This window comes from Mus caroli, chromosome 18 (genome assembly GCF_900094665.2).
Source record: "Mus caroli chromosome 18, CAROLI_EIJ_v1.1, whole genome shotgun sequence".
Lineage (NCBI taxonomy): Eukaryota > Metazoa > Chordata > Mammalia > Rodentia > Muridae > Mus > Mus caroli.
The window spans coordinates 78,744,288-78,758,797 of record NC_034587.1 but is presented as its reverse complement, the minus strand read 5'-3'; the positions used below and the strand labels follow the sequence as shown (position 1 = coordinate 78,758,797).

At 48.7% G+C, this 14,510-nt stretch overlaps 1 protein-coding gene across 1 annotated transcript in view; it reads left to right on the top strand.

Moving 5' to 3' along the window:
* Znf236 (zinc finger protein 236) overlaps positions 1 to 11,046 on the top strand; it is a 103,723-nt gene extending 92,677 nt beyond the window's left edge. Inside the window, exons 27-30 of the mRNA XM_021150329.2 lie at positions 2,055 to 2,252; positions 5,110 to 5,239; positions 7,411 to 7,587; positions 8,766 to 11,046. Of these exons, the coding sequence (XP_021005988.1) occupies positions 2,055 to 2,252; positions 5,110 to 5,239; positions 7,411 to 7,587; positions 8,766 to 8,887 (627 nt within the window). The 3' untranslated portion in view covers positions 8,888 to 11,046. The remainder of the gene's footprint in view (positions 1 to 2,054; positions 2,253 to 5,109; positions 5,240 to 7,410; positions 7,588 to 8,765) is intronic.
* Positions 11,047 to 14,510: the final 3,464 nt, after the last annotated feature.

Sequence of the window (14,510 nt, the reverse complement as noted above, 5' to 3'; positions counted from 1 at the left end):
CTTTGCCTGACTCTTGCTAGGAAATGAGACTAGTGTCCTAGTTGTCCACTAGGACAAGGACTTAGTTATTGTCATAAAGAGATTAAATGTCAGTGATACCCAGGAGTTCCCTGATTTTGTTTCCGTGAGAAGAGCTTGTAGCTGCATCTGTGTGTAAGTGTAATTCATCTGTGTCAAAGCCTAGAGCCACCCCAGAGACTCACGGGACAGAGGGAGATAGTGTGGTCCTGCTGGCTCCTGCCTTGCTGCCTCGGTGGAAGGGTACAGAGTAGACGCAGCAGAAGGAAGGAGTAGGGAGGAACTCAGAACTAGCACTCAGGCTTGCCTATCCACCTCAGTGCAGTGTCCCAGGCAGTACTGGAATTGGCTAAGTAGCTAGGGAACAGCCTTGTTCATCCCTCTCGCTGGCTTAGTGACCAGCTGCGTTCACCCCTGGGTCAACAGGACAGAGGGAGCCCAGGGCCCCAGGCGAACAAAGCCAGCTATCCACCACAAATGACAGTTACCATGGCTACCTGGAATGTCACTATCATAGTGTACTCTACCTGATCCCCCAGGGTTTAGAGGGGCTGCCCCAGGAGTCCTTTCCTTAGGGTGCACTGTGGGGTTTCAGCCCAGGCCTGAGTTGCTCACCATGTACCTGGATACCAGCCGCAGCCCTGACTCCTTGGTTATCACCTCAGGGTCCAGTCTCTGTCTGACTTGTCTCGTCACCTGACAAGTTCCTAGTTCCTAATCCAGTGCCAACATCAAGGCGCCCAGTACCACTTCTTGTTTTATGCAGCTAGTAAACTGCTGACCTTTGATCTATGGCTTCTCAGCATTCAGTTTTATATCGCTCCAGTGCTCAGAAAGCCTTGGGTTAAAATTAATTTGAAGTTCCTCTACTCCATTTGAGTATTAAGTACTAATGAAGTGATCTAAATACCAAAAACTTGATCTAGCTTGTGATTCTTTTTTTAAGAATTTAAAATATTAAATGCAAAAATGGGGGAGGGCAGTAAATGTGTACAAGTGAGCAGTTATGAACCATTTTCTTAGTGTACTCATGAGTCTCTCTGCCAGGGCTCTGCCTGCTCTGCCACTGTCAGTGTTTGAGCCCTATCCATGCCTTGAGACCGCTAGGCCCTGAGTGTAGTCTGCTTACTCCTCATCAGTAGACCATAGCAGCAGTGTGTGTAAGGATTCTGAGTCCAGGTCCTAGCAGAGCGCATGGTGAGCAGGTGGTGACTGTTACAGGATTGACAGGTAGGATCTGGCTGTCCTGCGGTCAAATCCTTGAGCAAAAAGCTTATCTTTTCTTTCTCTGTTTCTTGATGGTTCTGGCGCTGCATGTCATTTACTCTATCACCATAGTCTTTTATCTACTGCTGCAGAACCACACTGATATCATTTAGTCCAGGGTTTTCACACCCTTCTCATTGACATGTGCTACATTTTATGTGAGTACCTTAGTGTGTTTGTGTTTTTTCCACTGACATGAGCATTGCATAACACCATCTCTGCGGTATCTTTTCTTCTTTTCTGTCTTTTCTTTACAGTGTTGTGATCCACTCAATATTTTGGTATTTTGAAAAAGTATTCAGCAAACTAGTAATAAAAATGTTGGCAAGTCACATGCATATTTCTTATAATTGTTCCATTAGATCATTACTTATCTCTAAACTGAGGCCCACCATTTTTGTGGGATGCACAGTTTATCTTCTCTGTTTTGCTGGTTTTGTAAATTCTGATGGCATCCCACAAAATTGACTTGGAAAGCTACTCATTAGTTGGGATCCACGGTTCAAGCAAGCTAATTAAACACTATTAATTACTTTTGAGGTTTTTAGTATAGTATATGGAGATCTGAACCACAGCATTTTTATTGTATTTGTATGTTATGTGTGTGCCTTGTGCGTACGTGTGTGTATGTGTTGTGTGTGTGTGTGTGTGTGTGTGTGCAGCAGCACATGGAATATGGTGTGTTAGGCAGCACAGCGCTTACCTTGCTTGCCTGGCAGCCTGCAGTCTACACTCTTGTCATAATCCTCCTTTCTCCTGACTCTCTGCAGGTGGCTGATGTCTCCGCCCAGCTGACCCCTAACAGCCAGCCTGAAAAGGAGGGCCTTTCCCACCAGTGCCTGGACTGTGACCGTGCCTTCTCCTCAGCCGCCGTGCTCATGCACCACAGCAAGGAGGTGCATGGGAAGGAGCGAATCCATGGCTGCCGGGTTTGCAGGAAGGCCTTCAAGCGTGCCACACACCTCAAGGTACACCCTGGGGACAGGGAACAGCCACAGCTGTGAGTCCACAATGCTTCTAACCAAAGTAAAAACTGAGTGACACATGTCTGCTACATTTCTAGAGATGGTGATGTAAATGTGTGTTCCAATTGTCGTAGGCATTGGCTTGTTGGCTGTATATGTATAGATTGCAATTCAAAATAAGTTTTTAATGGAAACTGATGCCAGACTATCATGTCTCACATATCTGTCACACAGACAGAACTGGGAAAAGCTCTCATCATGTTTGAGGCTGTGGGAAAAGAAACTCATGAGGGCTGGCATCCACGGTGTGACAGGACATTCTCCGAGGAAGTACAGGATAACTAACTCCATGTTTACCTTGGGGTACCTGGCAGGGACCGGACCCCCTTTGGCCATGAAGGGTGAACATGTAGGATACCTAGAGCTCTGCAGAGAGGTGGTGGATAGAGGATAGGTATCCCTAGGGAGAGCCTTCCATATATGCACCAGGGATGCAGAACCCTGGGAAGAAATTTCAAGCTAGGGTTCCCCACCTTGTTTGGGGGAGGGAATAGGGGACAAAGTCTCATACAGTCCTGGCTAGCCTGGAACTCTGTGTAGACCAGGCTGGCTTTGAAATCACAGAGACCCACCTGCTTCTGCCTCTCCCAGTGCTGGGATTAAAGGAGTGCATCATCATACAGCCTTTCCTCTTTCCTTTTAAAGGGAGCCCCGTGGACAGCAGGGTAGCAGGACAGAGAGTAGCAAAAGCAGACGGATGTGTAGTGGGAAAGCCTGTGAGATGCTGCTTGACCCTGGCATGGCCGGCACCACCATCATAAAGCCAGTGATGAGAGCCAAGCTGTGCCCTACATGGGGGAATCGCCAACAAGTCACAGTTTGGACATTCTCTGTAATAGCTGAGAGCCCTCCCAGCAGAGCCCACTGTGGCCAAGAGGGAAGAAGTATGTGTCATCCAAGCACACAGAAATATATCCCTGCTGTTCTGAGTCACAGCGATACTGCATGCCAGTGTAGACGGGAGAGATGGCGCACCTGTGACTGTGTGCGAGGATAGTCAGTGACATGGGCTTCCCTGTATGTCCATCTAAACCTGCCCTTGTCGAGCTGTGTCAGTCACATAGATAAGGAGAGCTGCTGTGAGCCTCAGCTGTGGGCTTGCGGTGAGGCTCCAGCAGACTGTGTAGACAGCTTGATGATGCTTCACATTCTCTGTGCACACTCAAGCTCAAAGCTTGTTGTCCTCTTGGAACTTGGACTCTGAGACTCCATTCTCACCAGTATCTTTCCTGTGGGAATTGACCTCACTTCCGATGGTGTTCTGGACATCACCCTATAGACATTTGAGGCTGAGATGTGAGCTGCCCCAAACTCACTCAGCCTAACACAAGGGCTCTTATACACACACATGCACCTTCTTCATTGTCTTTTACACGCACACGCACACACGCACCGTCTCCATGCTCTCCTTCCTTACCTCTTACTCTCATTGAGCGCACTCGGAGGCCTCTGAATGCCGTCTGCTGATGCTCGCCAAGCCTCTGCTTTCACATGGGAGCTCCAGGAACGTGAGCAGCCATGGTTGCGGGTGTAGAAGAAGTTTGTCAGAGTCCTAGGAGGCCTCAGCACTGTGATAAAGAGCAGAGCCACTCTCGCCTGGCCCTCTGACAAGAACTCCCCTGTTTGGGGAGACTCTCAGTTTCCGTGTAGCAAAGCCTGCCTGCTCTGATGAAAGGATGCAGCCTGTCACTGCGTCTTAAAAGCATCAGCTCCAGATAACAGCTCTGATCCTGCACACTCCTGGGGCTATCACAGCAGCCGTCCTCTCTAGAAATGGCCTATGGAGTTACAACATGCTCCTCCTGAATACTGGGTTGTCCCAAATAAGAGGTCCTCCGAAGGCATGGTGTTCACACAGCTACACTTACAGTGTCCGTGTTTCTCAGATGACGTAGGGAAGCATCAGTGTTAGCAGTAGGCACAGCACAGTGTTGGAATTACTGCTCAAGTCTCAGGCTCTGCAGCCTGTCCTAAACTTTCTGACTTTTAGCATCTAGGCTAAAAACAGTTTTCTTATTTCCTGTTTGTCCTTTGAGCTACCTCATAGGCTATGTGGGTGCAGTGATGTTCTTTATAAATCTGAGATGTATGTGCAAACAGTGCCCATGTCTACTTCTGTCTGAATCTGCTTCAAGGGTTAGGGTAGCATAAAGACTCTAGCAGGGTAGTAGTGTGATAACGTTGAAAATAGCCTCAGTGCCAGCCTTCAGAGGACACAGCACAGTAGCTGTCACATTTCTGAGGTCACCAGATCACACAAACGTAGAACAGTGACAGACAGGCTGAGTCACACACCGCCCAGAGTGCAGTTATGGGATGCTGTCAGCAGATGGGAAATGTATCTGTGAATTATGGACTTCTGCACAGGGGAGTTGTGTAATTGGTAGAACAGCTACACGGAGTCACAGGGCTTCTGGGAGAGTTGTCAAAACAGTTCCCATCTTCTTGGACTTTTAGGCCAAGCGTTTGTGAGCTGGCTGTGGGCCTTGGCTTTCAGGTGGACTTATAAAGTGTGGGGACAGAGGCTCCTCACAGAGACCATCAGGCTCCTCGCTGGCGAATGCTGCATGAGGGTGACAGTTTCCCCGAGCCATCACTGTAGCCTGAGGAGGAGAGAGAGTGCCACTTGTGTGGACTCGATTTCTTACCTTTCTGACACTGACGGACTCCAGGTCCTGACATCCCAGTCAGAAGGTCACCCGTGAGGTTGTCCCAAAAGGCGATTCCTTGTCTAGTTCTGTGTCAGAGCTCTCAACTCTAGCAGGGCCTAACGTTGGCTGTTATCTGTGTGTTCTGCCAGGAGCACATGCTGACCCACCAGGCCGGCCCCTCGCTCAGCTCTCAGAAGCCCAGAGTGTTCAAGTGTGACTCCTGCGAAAAGGCATTTGCCAAACCAAGCCAGCTGGAGCGACACAGCCGCATTCACACAGGTAGGGATGAGGTGTGCTACTCGTGTGCTGGGAAGGAGGTCATCGGTGAGAGAAGCAGTGAGGTATATGGATACCCGTGTGCTATGTGACCTGTTGGTTACGGACAGCATCCAGTGTTCCACTTTCTCTAGTTTTTGATCAACTTATACCATTGACTAACTTTTCCACTTGAGATTTGGCAGTTGTTGTGAGCTTGGGAAATGAAGTGTGCCTGTGCTGTGCCCCTCCCTCCATTGGGTTAGGAGGTGGAGGGCACCTCTCCAGCCCTCCAGGCTGCTGTGGTGCTCTGCCTGCTGACAGTTCCAGCCTCTTCTCACAGAGAGAAATGGTCACAGGAATTTTCTCACTGGGGAGGCAGAGGCTGGAGGATAGATACTGTGCCTCACTGCCCAGGCAGCCTAGACTCCTTGACACATTCCAGACAGTAAGAGACTTTGCATTAGAAAGCAAAGAAGCTGGGCATGATGGCTCACAACCTTGATCCAGCACTAGACAGGCAGAGGCTGGTGGATTCTCGTAAGTTTGAGGCCAGCCTTGTCTACATAGCAAGATCCAGGCCAGCAGGATTTCCCTGTCTCAAAAGAAACAAGAGCAAACAGAAAAAATAAAATAAAATAAAACACCAAGACAGTTGGTGACGATTGTCATCAGAGACTGTCATGTCCCTTCCACTCCCAAATGCTTGTGTACTTCTCACATACAAACACACACGTGTTCAGATACACACACAGCATAGGCACGGCTTCCATTTGATTTTTGACGATTGCTTCTGAGTTTTTCATTTTTTCCTCTAGTGGGCACTATGACAACAGCACTGTCCCCTCTAGAGCTGTATGGATGATGGTATTGGACTTTGAACAACATTTTAAAGATCTTTGCCAGGAAAACATTGAACATGACTGTGGTTACCTTATGCCCTCTGAGATGCATGGGGATATACAGTGGTGCCCTGTTGTCTTCTTGGGGTAGAGATACTGCTTGACTGGCAGGGCCCGAGCCCTTAGTACACATCCTGGGAAGGATGTCTGTGTGCAGCTGAACAGTAAGGCGGTCCCTCCTGCCCTGCTGCCTGACTCTGCACAGTCATGCCAGGGCTGCCTGCTGGGATTGCTCTCCCTGCAGCTGTTCTTACCTCTGAGGTAAGATCACTCCTGAGCTGTTTGAAGTCCTGATAAATTAGCTGAGATCTTAAAGCATGCAGGGCTGGGCGAGTACTCTGCTACTTGTTGTCCCAAGGCTGTTGCCGCAGCATCTAATGGATCCCTGCTCACCTCCCAGTGCTCGGGATCATTGGTGCAGCTGGGTTGCTCTGCTCCGTTCCTTGCTTAGTCTTGTGGGGTAGAGTCAGCTACCAGCCCTTTGGTGGGGCGTTCTGGAGAAAAGGCTGTTTCCGACTTGTCTAAAAACTTGACATAGCCTAGCTTCCACGTGTGTGAATTACTCCCAGCTAGATGAATGCTCTGAGAAGCTGTGCAGTTCGCCAGAGCCACCTGTCCTTTCCTCCTCCCCAGAGGCTGCTGAGAAACAGGCTGGAGTCACTGCAGTCAGGTGTGTGTGTTGGGGGGGTTCATCTGCAGTGCATGGCCACTGAAGAGAAGGAATATGGGGCTCTGCTGTTACCCTTGTGGGGAAGGACCCTGACACTACAGCAGGAGGCTGCCATATAGGAACAACTTGCAGGCAAAAGCAAGAAGCCACACCTTACCCAGATGGTTCAGTGATTGGAGGCAGGGCCAGCATAGCTTGCCAAGGGAGACAGTGAGGTCTGGTGGGAAGCTCCCAGCAGACGTCAGGCTTGGCAACTCTCTCAGGTGCTACATTCACTTGAAGGTAATTGAGTGGCATTTTAAATATTATAGAAAATTATACTTTATAATAAGGAGATTTGATATTCTCATGTTCAAATGTCTTTTCCTTGTGTCATATAAAATATATTAAAACATTTTGTTTAAATAATGTGTGTTGTATTTCTGGACGTTACTTTGAGTCTGGGTACCTCTTGAGTCAGGTTTCATTTTTGTCTCAGCATGGCGTGGCTTCACCAGCATGTTGCTTCCTGGCACCGTGGTGGTCTTTCTCAGCACTGAGCTGTCTGGAATGAGTGACATTGTGCTCTGCTAAAGTGTGTGATCTTGAGAAAGGTACTGACTGTGCTTGCACTTTGCATGCAGGGGAGCGGCCATTCCACTGCACTCTGTGTGACAAAGCCTTCAACCAGAAGAGCGCGCTGCAGGTGCACATGAAGAAGCACACGGGCGAGCGGCCCTACCGGTGTGACTACTGCGTCATGGGCTTCACACAGAAGAGCAACATGAAGCTGCACATGAAGCGAGCACACAGCTTTGTGGGTGAGAGACCTGCCCTGAGAAGACACTACTGTGGGACGGTTAGGTCGCTGGGTATTTTCCAAGTGTTCCTTTAGCCCATTTCACAGTAGCCATGCTTCGTGGATCCTATAAGGACTGTACTTTATAGACAAGAGTTGAAGCCTGTGCTGTGCTCCTTTCCCTGGTCCTGTTCCCTACTTCCCCGTTTCTTTCTCCTGAGACAGAGTTGAGGTAAATAGTCCAGGCTGGCTTCCCACTCTCAGTCTTCCTTCCTTAGCCTCCTGAGTCCTGGGCTACAGCCGGCTTCAGGCAGTGCTTCTATAGCACGTGCCTGGCCGCAGGAGCATCATGGCTGGCTGTTTTCAGTCCTTCTGGGGCCCTTTGGTAGCATACAGGTCAGAGGTCACCTGAGTGTCAGCTGGGAGTCTGCACAGAGGCGGGCAGTGTCTGCAGACTGTGTTGGATACCATCGCCTCCATTCTGTCTACTTAGTCCAGGCTACACAGACCCTGCCTTCTCTGTGGCCTCTACGTAATAACGCCATCAGAGTCGGGTTACAGGTTATGAATGGCTGCCTACCCTGCTTGAGGCCCTCTTTTGGACCTTATGGTAACATAGCCGTAGCATTTTATTAAACAGAGTAAATCGTTTAGGCTGGGTTGCACCAGTGGCAGGAGCTATGCAAAACGGTGTGTGACATTAAGATCCAAGTCAAGCCCAATACAGCCGTGTACTGTAGGTTCGTTTTGTCGCAAGATACTAGTCTTGCTTAGTGAAGGTAGTCATCCTCATGTGGTCACTGCAATTGTGTCCAGACATGTCTGCCCAAGGGTAGGATGGCTGTGGCCGTCAGTGGCTGCATGTTGTTAGAAGTGTCTGTGATGCGAGTTTATTACTAGTGGCTCATCACTGGTTGTGGGTTGGCATAGCCCACAGTGTACAAGTGCCCACATCACAGTGGCTCTGACCCACACAAACTACCTTAGGCTTCAGTCCTTGCCTCCTGTATGCATGAGGCCCAGAGTCCCAGGACTGACATCGCAAGGTCAAAGGCGATTTACTTGGCTTGGCTTATTTCACGTCACTGAGACGAGGAGTAGATCAAGCCAGAGGTTTCCCTGTTCCCACGCACTCTTGTTTAAAAGTACACGCTGGCCTGCTTCTGAGATTTGAGGCCTTCTTTCTCTTTGCATCTGCAGGGACCTTGCAGGCAGCCACTGTGGTCCAGGAACAGGATGGGGATGAGCTAAGGACCCTCCACTTGGAGGAAGTGGTGCCGGAGGCAGCGGGTGAATGGCAGACCCTGACCAATGTGTTCTGATGCCGTGGAAAGAGGCCAGAGCATCCTCCATGGAGCTGCACGTGAGGGCTAGAGCCCGCAGAGGCTCTGTTCTGAAACTTCAAGTGGTAGTTAGTACCACACTAATGTTTTAGCTAAAATTATTTGAAGAATCATTGTCATTCAAAGACTCACGGGAAAGCGACTGGGAAATGCACAAATGTAGCGTTGTCATTGCCGACAAATGACAGAGCTGGGCACTGCCATGGGCACTCACCTTCTCATGGCAGTGTGTGTGCGTAGCAGATGAACTGGGTCTGAATATCATTGCGGTGAGATTTGTGTTAGCAAAAGACACATCAACATGGGAAAACACGCGTATGGTAGTGCATGAAGTTCGGAGGCAGTGCTGTCACATGCGGCTGTTTCTCCACTTTTTACTCTGCATTTTGCTAATTAGTAACAATCAGTTCTTTTCTAGCCCGCTCTTAAGTTCACGCAACTGATGCCTTGAGAGACGGCTGGGCCAGCTCTCTCCATCACAGAACCTGACCCCTAGTTCTGTGAACACAGGCGCTGCCTCAGCAGGGCTGTGGAGGGGGCCTGACCTGCAGGCGAGGGCCAGCTGCTCACACAGATGAATCTGTCCGGTCACATGGGTTAGGTCACTGCAGAAGCACAAGCCATACCCTGTATGGACAGTAGCTGTCCCTGTCCACTCAGTAAATGTATCCGTATTTTAAGGCTAAGGACACAGAGCCCTGCGACTGTCCTCACGCGTACGGAGGTGTGTTGTCTCAGGGGACTGTTAGCGTCATCAAGCAGTGCCCCAGGGGACACAGACGCATCCCAAACCAAACCCTCCTGCGCCGAGCAGTGTGCGCTTCAGCATTCCAAAGACAGACGGTTCCCACTTGACAGCAGTCCCTTGACGCTATTTATATGTTCCATATGTAAATACCTGTGTACATAGACAGACACGTGGGCCTCCCTCCGTGTGGCGTGGCTGCGGAGGACGCGTTGTAAATAGAAGCAGTCCTCCTCCTCACAGAGCGCATCTGGGGCCACTCCCCGTGCACCTCAGGCCCGTGTCCTGTTCACTGTTAATAAATGGAGATCTTTTTCACTGTAACAGAAAGCTGGGCTCTATTTTTTTTCTGAAAAAAAATAATTGCCTTTATTTTCTCTCATTGCCTCCTTGGTGTCAGAAGAGAGCAGTTTTATTATGAATGTTATGTGGACTTGTTCACTAGAGTCCTGAAGAGAGACATTTCACTGTTATTTTGAAAGGGCATCTTTTGATTCTGTTCACTTTTGTCATCTGTATATAAGTAATATTGACAGTGACATAAAAACTTTTGTTATGTGAAAATATTTAAGTCAGAGAACTGTTAAATATTATTACTTTTTTCCAAACTGATTTCTGTATTGTATATTTTTTTAAGAAGAAAAAAGCCTTACTTGACTTCTTGTGATACTGGACTTAAAAACCCAAGGCCCCCAAATGTCAGTGTGCACACTGGCTGTGGTAGTGTTTTCAAAAGAATTGTAATTGTGCGAGAGTTTTAAAGTCTCTGCTATCCATGCACTTTTTCTTTTATAATTTTGTATTGAAATATTTTAGAAATATTAATTAATTTTAGTGGACAGGTAGCCCCCACATTGAAATTATCGGATTTAAATTTTTTTGCTCTGTCTGGGTTATTTATTTTCCTCTCAGCATTAAGTGTCATCTCAGGTCATCTGTAAAGAGGCTGGCTACTTCCTGGTTGTGTAGTGAATGCAGGGCGCTGACTGGATATAGTCAGTTACCTATGTAAGTAAGACCTGACCAGGGAAATCTGAAGCCTGCTTTTATTTTGGTTAAAGAAAAGAAAATCTACCAGTAACCCATTTTGTGTCTTTTCTCAATTTATTAGCGAGCGAGCCTGACATGTGTATATTTGATTTTACTTCCTCCCCATCAAAGCTGCTTCCTTACCAACATTCCTTGAGAATACAAGGTTTTGAGAAGATAACTCACTTGAATATTGTGGTTTACAGGTTGATCTCTGTATTTTAAATGTTTGCGATGCTGTTTTAGGAAAGTGGTTTCTAGCCTCATGTGTAACCAGGGTTTTGAGGATAGAGAACTGTATTTTTAGAACTCTATATAACATAAACTGTTTTGAAATAACTAAATGCAAAATGGCATTAGGAAATGTGGTGTATGTGTGGTTTTTGTTTATTTGTTTGTTTTTAATCATGTTTCAGATAGACTAGTTGGGGGAATAAATTTCAATTCAGGTATTTTTAGCAGAAAACAAAAACTGTTATGATATTTCTTTTACCTGTGCGAGGTCCAGAGAATGCACACCCTCTTGGTGTCCCCTTGAAGCACATGGAGCTGACAGCCAGGCATGACCCTTGACAGCAAATCCCGTGCCTGGTGCAGTCTTGACGGTGTCACTCCTTCAGCTCTGCGGAGCCACTCAGTCCTTGGAGGAGGCTCCTGGTTGGGAGAAGAACCGCTAAGCCTATTCCTGAGGCGTGCTGCTGCTGGCTCTAGAATGAGTACAGCTGAGGAGACCGAGGGAGCAGGAGGGTGTGGCGTGCACAGACCCCGCACAGGGCCATAGATAAAGGTGGGCGGGGCTGGGAAAGAAGCCCCTCACAGCCAGTCAGGCGAGAGGTGCTCAGAGAGCAGCCTGAGGAGATGAGGGGGCAGAGTAGCCGGGCTTAGGAGGTTAGAGAGGCTCCTCAGAAGTTGCTTCCATAGTGAGGTACCAAAATGGTAGGCCGTGTGCACCAGAAAATTGTATGCCCCGCACACCATTTATAAGGAAAGCTGAGTTCAGTTCCTCTGAGGTCTCATGAGTACCTGTGAGTTTAGCACATCTGTGTAATCCAGATTTCCGAGAACAGCTTGTGGTACTGTGGGCTGTCTTCTGAGAAGTGTATTCACTTACTAAGACTCATGTTCCAACCTACATGGCTTCACACAAATGTATGTACGTAGTATTTTATAAGGGAGTTACGAATCTGTAGGCCCTCTCTTAGGTTCTGTGCCCAGGGATATCTCATGCCTCCTTGCATAAGGGGTTTCTCTCAAGCCAGTTTCAACCCCCTGCACCCCCCCCCAACACACACACACCCTGTCCCCACACCTCCACGGAGAGTGACCCCAGGGCCTGGAGCTGCTGTGCTGACTCGTGACCCATGTACAAGGCGAAGGTGACCCATAGCCCCTTCTTTTTCTGCCCTTGGTTTATACGCATGGGATGTGGGTAAAATCCGTATCATTTAGAGCAAAGTCTTAAGTGGGTTGCAACACGTATGTGCTTTCAAACACTTGTGACCCCAACATTTGGGAAATGGAGGCAGTCAACCTCTACTTCATAGCATGCTCCAGGCCAGCCTGGGCTACCCCCAAACCAAACCAAAAGCCAAGGAAAATGGAGCTGCACAGGAGCCACCCACAAGAGCCCGATTGGGTCTCACTTGCCCTGGTGTCACTTTTAAACCTTATTCTAGTGAAGTAACTTGAAATCTGGTTGCACCCTCTTTACTGTCTAAAAATTAGAGCTACACAATTCCTGGGAATTACGGCAGTGCACTGACTGGCCACTGCTGCCTTTGACCGGCTCTTCCCATGCGTGCTCACCGTTAGGTGAACATTATATTCCACTCCACACTCTACCTGCACAGGCACTGTGGTCATTTTTTGTATGGACTAAATGGTATAGATCTGTTAGTGTGTCAGGAGCAATAGGCAGTAATCAAAAAATCGTGCTATTTAAATCTTTTCTATGTGTAATGCTTAAGGCATGAAGACTTTTGTATTGAATCAAGATTTGTATATTTGACAGGTTCTAAAATGCCATAGTGATTGTTCTTCAGCCCCACCAAGAAAATTCAAAGTTAATTTTTTAATTTACCGAAAAGTTCTCTTTTTATCTTCAGAATTGTCTCATGGTCTATTTATACATTGGATGATATTTATTTAATCCAGTTTTGTATTAGAAATTGATAGTTATGCCAAAAGCCACTGTGCTGGCTTTTAAAAAACAATAAAAATAGTTTTTGTATTATTTTAAAACTCCCGTATATTTACTTCTTGCGGCCTGGAGTGAGTGGTAGCCATGTGCCCAGCGTGTCTGTAGGGCATGAAGCTGATGCGACTCCCTTGTGGGGTGCACTCTGGTCCTCTGCCGTGGGGATACAGGCGTGATGACAGCGATGGGGAGGCATCATCTGCTGATGTACGTGCCCTGAAGTCTGTGGGGCTCCCTCCTCAGAGGATGCATGAGTGGCCCTCCAGTACCCATGGCTGTGCCTGACTCTACCACTTCCCCAGGCTGCGAGGAGGAACCGATCGTTCCTGCTCCTGCCTGGTTGGGGTCAGGCTGAGCAGCTGAAGGGCCAGATGCAGGGTGGGGAGGAGGGATGCCGAGAAGTGGATCATCCATCCTGCACGCTATTTCTCGTCACACACGATCTCTGCATTTGCCGGGGTGCTAGAGACTTATAACCGATCAGCTGCTGTGGAGCTGTTTCAAGTGCCTTTCTGTGTTGTGAGGTGACCCGAAGGCTGCCTGCCTTGCGGCCTACCATAGAGCGGTACAAAAGCCTCATCTATAGGCTAGGCTGCTCAGGTTACGTCCTGCCCAGGCCTGCCCGCATCCCTGCCCTCAGGTAAAGGGCTTTGCGGTTTGGGAGACTCCACAGGTGCTCCATGGCTACCAGTCCAGGGAGAAAAGCACTGCTCTGGCTCCTTCTCCAGGTTGGGTGGGTTGGGCCGTGGAAGGCAGAGGCAGCCTGAAAGGCTGATGTCCTGACCTTGATGATGGAACCAGAGATCAACCGGGTTCCACGACCAGGTTCTCTGTGGGCACTGTGGGCAGCTTCCCTGGCTCACTCCTGCCCTCTAGGAATTGTGGTAATGGCGTGGGTGCTTAGACTATCCCTTGTCTCAATCCTGGTGGTCTCTTGGCTTTGCTGGGCTGGGGGCTAAAGCTACGGCTGCCACAGGGATAGTGTCAGAATGTAGCAGATCCCCTAGGGCTTACAGATAGCTCTGGCTCCATCCACAGTGAAGCTTTACACAAAAGCTGAGGACTGGCTTCCTCCACGCCATCCAGCTTAGAGCTCCAAATAACCAAAGGTTCCCCCAGGAAAGGCTCATGCGGCATGCAGTACTTGGCCAGGTCATTCTGCTGTCCCATGGCATTCTGGATTGATCAGGATTCTGCTAAAGCTTCAAAGCTCCTCAGAGGGTGAAAGCCACCTTACACTTAACCCTGCAGTCCCAGGTACACAGCAGCCAGCCATCCCTATACCTTCTTTGTTGTTTAAACAGCTCTGGAAACAGTAGGAGCAAGTTTCTCCACACACACATCTTGTCTGTGGGCGGCTTCACAGGCTTGGATTCCATCACCCCGAGAAGATTTAAAAGTGGCATCTGCACTGGGCACCTGCAGTATCTGCACTGGGCATCTACAGGGTTTTTCTCACCTGCTCCCTAGTGCTGCTGCAGAGTGGCAGCTGTGCACACAACACTCCAGTGTGTGTTAGCTGGAGCATAACCAGAGAGTGTGTGTGTTTTGTTCTCGGTAACTGGAATGTGTGAGTGTTCGCTGATTCGCCCGCGAATGAGGACACCACACACGATAGGGTTCTTCTGCAG